This window comes from Capra hircus, chromosome 10 (assembly GCF_001704415.2).
Source record: "Capra hircus breed San Clemente chromosome 10, ASM170441v1, whole genome shotgun sequence".
NCBI lineage: Eukaryota > Metazoa > Chordata > Mammalia > Artiodactyla > Bovidae > Capra > Capra hircus.
The window spans coordinates 2,939,912-2,948,964 of record NC_030817.1 but is presented as its reverse complement, the minus strand read 5'-3'; the positions used below and the strand labels follow the sequence as shown (position 1 = coordinate 2,948,964).

The following is a 9,053-nucleotide window of genomic DNA, read 5'->3' as shown; positions in this document are numbered from 1 at the left end:
GCTTGAATCATCTCAGTACCATCCCCGCCCCTTCCACCCCTCCACCGCCCCAGGCTGTGGGAAAATTGTCTTCCATGAAAGCGGTCCCTGGTGCCAAAGAGTTTGGGGACCACTGTTCTAAGTGGAGTGGGAATATCTGGTTTATCGCTATGATCAGCTTCCGGCTGAGTCTGGAAGGACAAATGTAAGTTCACTAGGCTTCCCCAGTGGTTCACATGATAAAGAATCTGCCTGCAATGCAGGAGACTCATGTTCAATCCCTGGGTTGGGGAAGATCCCCTGGAGAAGGGAATGGCCACCCACTCCAGTATTCTTGCCTGGAGAATCCCATGGACAGAGGAGCGTGGTGGGCTACACTCCATGGGGCTGCAAAGAGTCGGTCACAACTGAGTGACTAATCTTTCAGGCATTCCAAGAAAAACAGAGAAAAGTATTTCAGGCTGAAGGACACCCCTCTTCTGACCTCCTCTCCCCTCATGTGCAAAAAGGCAGGCGGGCGGTACCCAGTTGGAATTCTGCCCTGATCAGAGGCTGGAGATGCTAGGGGACCGGAGTGAAAGAACGAGGGAGTGAAAGAACGAGGGATTCCATGCAGCTGAGGTTGGTACTCAGGCCTCTTTGACTTAAAAACCAATGCTCTTGTTAGTCATCTTCTCTCAGACAGCCCTCAACTGTGATTGATTGAAATCTAGTCCTCATCCAATCTCCTAGAGCAAATATAGGTTTTCCCTCTTGAACCAGAGAGCTCTTCCATGCTGGAAAACAATTCTCATGGTCCTGCTTAGTCTTTCTCAAGCTGAACACCTACTCCTAGCTTCTCCAATGGTTTTTCTCGAGCATTGTTACGATCATCTTCCTCTGGATGCAGTGTGGTTTATGAAAACGTGTCTTAGGCACCGTAACAGTGTCAGACCACTGAACCCCAACGGTTCGGTGGTGTTGTCCCCTCTGTAATCCAGACAGACTCTTGAGGTCTAAATATGCAAGTTCTTAAGCAGCTTGCAAGTTTCTTTCTGCCATTTTAAATTGACTGTCTTGAAAGTTAACTCTTTCTTGAACACATTTTAATACAAGTTTTCCCTATCCTGAATACATTTTAATGAAAACATTCTCTGTTTTTCAAAAAGAACACTTCAGAAATGATCTTTCAATATTATCTACATATCGACGAAGGATTTTATGCCCAGTAATGGCAAAACACGTGTTTCCATTCTTAGTACTGCAATGGCAGGTAAAGAGAGAGAAGCAACGTACCCGTCTTTCGGATTGTGTGTGTCTCGGGTGCAGGGATTCGGGCTCGCTCATCTTTGTGCTCTGCTGCTTAGCACAGCATCTGACTCAGGGGAGGTGCTTAATTTTTAATCAACAACCATAGTACTGCCAATGAACCAGGCACAGTTCAAAATACTTCACTATTATTAACTTCATTCTGATAATGACTCTGTGAAAAAGAAACTGGTATCACGTTTAGGTCACAGATGAGGAAACTAAGGCAGAGAGGGGATAAGCAACTTGCCTAAGGCCTCAGAGGGAGTAACAGACCTGGGATTCAAGCCCAGACGGTCTGGCTCCAGCATTCCTGTTCTTAGACACTCCGCTCTGTGCCTCTCACGCATTTTGAATGAGTGCATGATCATTGGATTTACCCATGAAGAATGCTTTTGTAATTCAGGTCATTATTTTATCCTACAAACACTTTGTAAGTGCTTCCTATATGTCCAGCATCCTGAAAGAAATTTGGGAGAAGTACAGATCTACCAGGAGTTTATACTTTTGTTAGAGAGGACAAATGCTCTTATGTACACACATATACCCACAAATGGACATCACAGAAAAGATCTTGTGTCATATTAGCAGTTCCCACCTATGTTATAGTAATTCAGAAGAAGAAAAGGATTCTGTGAGGTGAAGGACCATGTGGTAAACAGACCTTAGGTGGCCTCAAGATTCCTGCCCCTGCTGTTTACACTCTTGAGGGTAAGACAGCACCTGTGACTTGCCTGCAGCTAATAAATAGGAGTAGCCATCATGGTCAACAAAAGAGTCCAAAATGCAGTACTTGGTGGCAGTCTCAAAAATGACAGAATGATCTCTGTTCATTTCCAAGGCAAACCATTCAATATCACAGTAATCTAAGTCTATGCCCTGACAGTAATGCTGAAGAAGCTGAAGTCGAACGGTTCTATGAAGACCTATAAGACCTTTTAGAACTAATACTCAAAAAAAGATGTCCTTTTCATTATAGGGGACTGGAATGCAAAAGTAGGAAGTCAAGAAACACCTAGGGTAACAGGGAAATTTGGCTTTGGAATACAGAATGAAGCAGGGCAAAGGCTAGTAGAGAGAGAGAGAGAGAGAGAACACACTGGTCATAGCAAATACCCTCTTCTAACAGCACAAGAGAAGACTCTACACATGGACATCACCAGATGGTTAACACTGAAATCAGATTGATTATATTCTTTGCAGCTAAAGATGGAGAAGCTCTATACAGTCAACAAAAACAAGACTGGGAGCTGACTGTGGCTCAGATCATGAACTTCCTTATTGCCAAATTCAGACTTAAATTGAAGAAAGCAGGGAAAACCACTAGACCATTCAGGTGTGACCTAAATCAAATCCCTTATGATTATACAGTGGAAGAGAGAAATAGATTTAAGGGCCTAGATCTGCTAGATAGAGTGCCTGATAAACTATGGACAGAAGTTTGCGACATTGTACAGGAGACAGGGATCAAGACCATCCCCATGGAAAAGAAATGCAAAAAAGCAAAATGGCTGTCTGGGGAGGCCTTACAAATAGCTGTGAAAAGAAGCGAAGCGAAAAGCAAAGGAGAAAAGGAAAGATATAAGCATCTGAATGCAGAGTTCCAAAGAATACCAAGGAGAAATAAGAAAGCCTTCCTCAGTGATCAATGTAAAGAAATAGAGGAAAACAACAGAATGGGGAAGACTAGTGATCTGTTCAAGAAAGTTACAGATACCAAGGGAACATTTCATGCAAAGATGGGCTCGATAAAGGACAGAAATGGTATGGACCTAACAGAAGCACAAGATATTAAGAAGAGGTGGCAAGAATACACAGAAGAACTGTACAAAAAAGAGTTTCATGACCCAGATAATCACAATGCTGTGATCACTCACCTAGAGCCAGACATCCTGGAATGTGAAGTCAAGTGGGCCTTAGAAAGTATCACTACGAACAAAGCTAGTGGAGGTGATGGAATTCCAGTTGAGCTATTTCACATCCTGGAAGATGATGCTCTAAAAGTGCTGCACTCAATATGCCAGCAAATTTGGAAAACTCAGCAGTGGCCACAGGACTGGAAAAGGTCAGTTTTCATTCCAATGCCAAAGAAAGGCAATGCCAAAGAATGCTCAAACTACCACACAATTGCACTCATTTCACATGCTAGTAAAGTAATGCTCAAAATTCTCCAAGCCGGGCTTCAGCAATACGTGAACCGTGAACTTCCTGATGTTCAAGCTGGTTTTAGAAAAGGCATAGGAATCAGAGATCAAATTGCCAACATTCGCTGGATCATGGAAAAAGCAAAAGAGTTCCAGAGAAACATCTACTTCTGCTTTATTGACTATGCTAAAGCTTTTGACTGTGTGGATCACAATAAATTGTGGATAATTCTGAAAGAGATGGAAATACCAGACCACCTGACCTGCCTCTTGAGAAACCTATATGCAGGTCAGGAAGCAACAGTTAGAACTGGACATGGAACAACAGACTGCTTCCACATAGGAAAAGGAGTATGTCAAGGCTGTATATTGTCACCCTGCTTATTTAACTTCTATGCAGAGTACATCATGAGAAACACTGGGCTGGAAGAAGCACAAGCTGGAATCAAGATTGCCGGGAGAAATGTCAATAACCTCAGATATGCAGATGACACCACCCTTATGGCAGAAAGTGAAGAGGAACTAAAAAGCCTCTGGATGAAAGTGAAAGAAGAGAGTGAAAAAGCAAAGAGGAGAGTGAAAAAGTTGGCTTAAAGCTCAACATTCAGAAAACGAAGATCATGGCATCTGGTCCCATCACTTCATGGGAAATAGATGGGGAAACAGTGGAAACAGTGTCAGACTTTATTTTGGGGGGCTCTAAAATGACTGCAGATGGTGATTGCAGCCATGAAATTAAAAGACGCTTACTCCTTGGAAGGAAAGTTATGACCAACCTAGATAGCATATTCAAAAGCAGAGACATTACTTGCCAACAAAGGTCCGTCTAGTCAAGGCTATGGTTTCTCCAGTGGTTATGTATGGATGTGAGAGTTGGACTGTGAAGAAAGCTGAGTGCCGAAGAATTGATCGTTTTGAACTGTGGTGTTGGAGAAGACTCTTGAGAGTCCCTTGGACTGCAAGGAGATCCAACCAGTCCATTCTGAAGGAGATCAGTCCTGGGTGTTCTTTGGAAGGAGTGATGCTGAAGCTGAAACTCCAATACTTTGGCCACCTCATGCGAAGAGCTGACTCATTGGAAAAGACTCTGATGCTGGGAGGGATTGGGGGCAGGAGGAGAAGAGGATGACAGAGGATGAGATGGCTGTATGGCATCACCGACTTGATGGACATGAGTTTGGGTGAACTCTGGGAGTTGATGATGGACAGGGAGGCCTGGCGTGCTGCGATTCATGGGGTCGCAAAGAGTCGGACACGACCGAGCGACTGAACTCTACTGAACTGAATGAATAGGAACAGATGAAGGATTTTCTTTCTTTCTTTCTTTTTTGAAAGTGCTTGGTCTTCCTTTCAGCTTCTCTAGTTGCTCCATGGTAAGTGAGATCTTAGTTCCCCGACCAGAAATAGAGTCTGCATGCCCTGTTTTGAAAGGATTCTTAACCATTGTGACACCAGGGAAGTCCTCTGGATGATGAATTTTGCAAATAGAATTAAGACTCCAAATCACAATTTGGGTGTCAGGCCCTTGGATATTGAATACTGTGTGTGTGATCTGACTGACTGACTCTTTGCAACTCCATGGACTGTAGCCCACCAGGCTCCTCTGTCCATGGGATTTTTCAGGCAAGAATCCTTGAGTGTCTGCCACGCCCTCCTCCAGGGGGTCTTCCTGACACAGGGATTCAACTCATGTCTCTCGTTCTCTCCTCCACTGGCGGGCAAATTGTTTACCACTGAGCCACCTGGGAAACCCTGATTTAATAAAATAAAAGCCCTTAAAAGAAGGACTGAGCCTTCCCTGAGCTTGGAGTCTCTCTCTCCGAGCTTGATTTAGTGAGCAGCGATGTTGGAGAAGGCCATGGTAAGGAAGTGTGGGAACATCTGTGACCTGACAGCCGGGAAAAAGCTGAGACCCTCACTCATTAAGCTTCAGTAATTCTGCTTACAATCTAATCAAGCTTGAAAGGGGCTTCTTCCTTACTCGAACCTCCAGATAAGAGCATGTGGGCAGGAGGGAGACTGCTTTCTATGCTTAATCTGATTCTAAGGTTTTATGATCAAGGACAGGGAAAATTAAACTGCTATTAATAGAAACAGTAATGTCAGGAGCAGAAACCAATCTGAGTGGAGGAAGGGGAAGATGAGGAAGATTCCAGTTTTGATGTGCTGGCTTTGGAGCAAACACAAATACTTGTATTTATCTGGAATTTGGGACTAGGGTTTAGGTGAGAACTCGAGGCTGATGGATATGAGAGTCGGACCATAGAGAAGGCTGAGTGCTGAAGAATTCATGTTTTCGAACTGTGTTGCTGGAGAAGCCTCCCTTGAGACTCCGTTGGACTGCAAGGAGATCAAACCAGTCAATCTCAAAGGAACTTAATCCTGAATATTCATTGGAAGGACTGATGCTGAAGCTGAAGCTCCAATACTTTCGCCACGGGATGCAAAGAGCTGAGTCATTGGAAAAGACCCTCTTGCTGGGAAAGATTGAGGGCAAGAAGAGAAGGAGGCAACAGATGAGATGATTGGATGAGATCACTGAGTCAATGGACATGAGTTTGAGTAAACTCCAGGAGCTAGTAAAGCACAGAGAAGCCTGGCATGCCGCAGTCCATGGGGTCTCAAGGAGTCAGTCTCGACTGAGCAAGTGAACAACAAGGCTGATGGAATATTCAACTATGATCATTACAAAGCTGAGAGTAGAAGTCCTGAAAATTAAAGATTTCTCCAAAGAAAGGGATTTCAGAGCAGAGCAGCAAGATTAAGATTTAATTTGGGGAAAAGGCCACGGAGGGATATGGGAACAGAGAGGCAGAACCAGACACAGGAGAACCAGGGTAGTTGTGGCATCAAAGAAACAACTGTGATGAATTGGCTGTGAGGCACTGGGTATTCCATTTTTCCCTCCTAGTGTGATTATAATGCAACCGATGGGAGGCAGCCTCTATATCACAGGTAGGAAAATTGCCTCGAGACTGAGTATCCAGATGAGTATCACTCTAAACCCCAAGTGAAGGTTGGATTCAAATTCAGATCTCACACCAAAACCAGGGATCCTTCCCTGGCACGCTTCGGTTCAGTTCACTTCAGTCGCTCAGTCATGTCCGACTCTTTGCGACCCCATGAATCACAGCACACCAGGCCTCCCTGTCCATCACCAACTCCCGGAGTTCACTCAGACTCATGTCCATCGAGTCGGTGATGCCATCCAGCCATCTCATCCTCTGTCATCCCCTTCTCCTCCTGCCCCCAAGCTCTCCCAGTATCAGAGTCTTTTCCAATGAGTCAACTCTTCACATGAGGTGGCCAAAGTACTGGAGATTCAGCTTCAGCATCATTCCTTCCAAAGAACACCCAGGACTGATCTCCTTTAGAATGGACTGGTTGGATCTCCTTGCAGTCCAAGGGACTCTCAAGAGTCTTCTCCAACACCACAGTTCAAAAGCATCAATTCTTCAGCGCTCAGCCTGCTTCACAGTCCAACTCTCACATCCATACATGACCACAGGAAAAACCACAGCCTTGACTAGACAGACCTTAGTCGGCAAAGTAATGTCTCTGCTTTTTAATATGCTATCTAGGTTGGTCATAACTTTTCTTCCAAAAAGTAAGCGTCTTTTAATTTCATGGCTGCAGTCACCATCTGCAGTGATTTTGGAGCCCCCAAAAATAAAGTCTGACACTGTTTCCACTGTTTCCCCATCTATTTCCCCTGAAGTGATGGGGCCGGATGCCATGATCTTCGTTTTCTGAATGTTAAGCTTTAAGCCAACTATTTCGCTCTCCTCTTTCACTTTCATTGAGAGGTTTTTTTAGCTCCTCTTCACTTTCTGCCATAAGGGTGGTGTCATCTACATATCTGAGGTGATTGATATTTCTCCCGGCAATCTTGATTCCAGCTTGTGTTTCTTCCAGTCCAGCGTTTCTCATGATGTACTCTGCATAGAAGTTAAATAAGCAGGGTGACAATATACAGCCTTGAGGTACTCCTTTTCCTATGTGGAAGCAGTCTGTTGTTCCATGTCCAGTTCTAACTGTTGCTTCCTGACCTGCATACAGATTTCTCAAGAGGAAGATTAGGTGGTCTGGTATTTCCATCTCTTTCAGAATTGAATATGCTAAACGTACTTAAATTCCAACAGGGAATGTGGGCGAGGAGAGGGAAGGTCGGAAAGTCACCCACGTGCCTGCTGAGGCGGGGGAAAGGGCGGGCCGCCGCTCTCCGCGCCCCAGCAGAGGGCGCCAGGGCGCACGCCCCGCGGGCCCCCCGTGCGCAGGCGCAGGCGCAGGCGCAGGCGCGCGCGGCGGGGCTCGAGCCTGTGGGGGCGGGTCACGCAGGGCGCGCGGCCGGGAGCGGCGGTGGCGGTCTGGCTGCGGGCGAGGAAGCCGGCGCCGGGCCCCTGGTCCGCGGGACGCCGCGCAGTGCCCGCTGCTTCCCGCCGCGGAGCCATGGAGATCGGCACGGAGATCAGCCGTAAGATCCGGGTGAGACCCGCGTCGGCGCGGGAGGGGCCGAGGCGGGAGGCCGGGCGGCGGCGGGCCGGCGCTTCGCGGTCGTCAGGAGTAACGGGGGCGGTGGGCCCGGCGCGGGCGCCGCGGCCTGCTCGTCGCTGGAGCGCTCCTGCCGGGCCGCCGCGGGCCTGGGCGCAGCCGCGGCCTCGGGGAGCGCGGCCGCCGAGAGGAGGGAGCGGCGGGGGGCCCGGGGGCGCGGCCGCAGCCGGGGCGGGGGGCCTGCGCGGGGCGGCCGGGCGCCTGCGAGCCGCGGCCGGGCTGCGTCCCCGGGGCCGCCGGTCTCTCACACGCTCTTCTGTCTTTTCGCCCTCAGAGTGCCATTAAGGGGAAATTGCAAGAATTAGGAGCGTACGTCGGTAAGTTGTTTATAGCCTAACAGACTGTGGCGCGTTCGGCGAGTTTAATTTCGAGTGACCGCATTTTTCCTGTCAGACCTTTGATTTTGGACAGACGCCCTTTTTACCTTCAAATCTCATCCCCCCTGGTTGCTTTTGCTTACCTAAGTCTCGTCATTGAAGGCTCTCCGGGCAGCGTGTTTTGTGTCTGTTTTTTTGTGCCGTCCCCCAAATCCCTTTCTAACACGGCGTTTTTTGAAATTGTTTATCTTCTGTTGAGGCTCTGTCATGTTTTCCTTCATGTTTATTTGATTTTTATTTTCCTGGGTTACTATTTTGCATGTGAATGCTTTTCGGCATTTGCCTCTGTCATGGTTCGTTGAGGTTAACTTTTGGGTCTCTTTATATTTTTTCCTGTCGGTTTTTTTTTAGCTCCCCACAGTAAGCTTTTTTCATTTTTTTTTTTTAACGTTTTGTAATTTGAGTGTTGACTCTGGGCCAGGCACTGTGCTTAAAATTGTTTTATATGCATTAGGTCACCGTAATCCCCAGGAGAACGGTGAAAGGTAAGTGGTAACATCCTGAATTACACAAGCAAGGAAACTGAGGCTTTGAGTGCTTGATTTGAGCAGGGTTTTATACATTGAGACCTGGGTCTGTTTGGCTCCAAAGCCGGTGCCTCCTATAAAATAATAGCTTACACTCATGATAGTGATTGTCGAGGTGTGGGAGACCCCAAGAGTCTCTGAAGTCAAAATTATTTTCATATTAGTACTGACAAGGAAGGTATTGGCCG

At 46.8% G+C, this 9,053-nt stretch overlaps 1 protein-coding gene across 10 annotated transcripts in view; it reads left to right on the top strand.

Annotated features, from left to right (window-relative positions):
- The window catches only part of ZC3H14 (zinc finger CCCH-type containing 14), a 40,533-nt gene continuing 39,203 nt past the window's right edge, over window positions 7,724-9,053 (top strand). For 2 of the 10 annotated variants that reach the window (XM_018053871.1, XM_018053872.1), the window contains exons 1-2: window positions 7,724-7,895; window positions 8,236-8,278. In XM_018053871.1, coding sequence (XP_017909360.1) covers window positions 7,860-7,895; window positions 8,236-8,278 — 79 coding nt within the window. In that variant the 5' untranslated portion in view covers window positions 7,724-7,859. The remainder of the gene's footprint in view (window positions 7,896-8,235; window positions 8,279-9,053) is intronic. The other 8 variants (XM_018053874.1, XM_018053877.1, XM_018053878.1 and 5 more) reach the window with 5 other exon arrangements.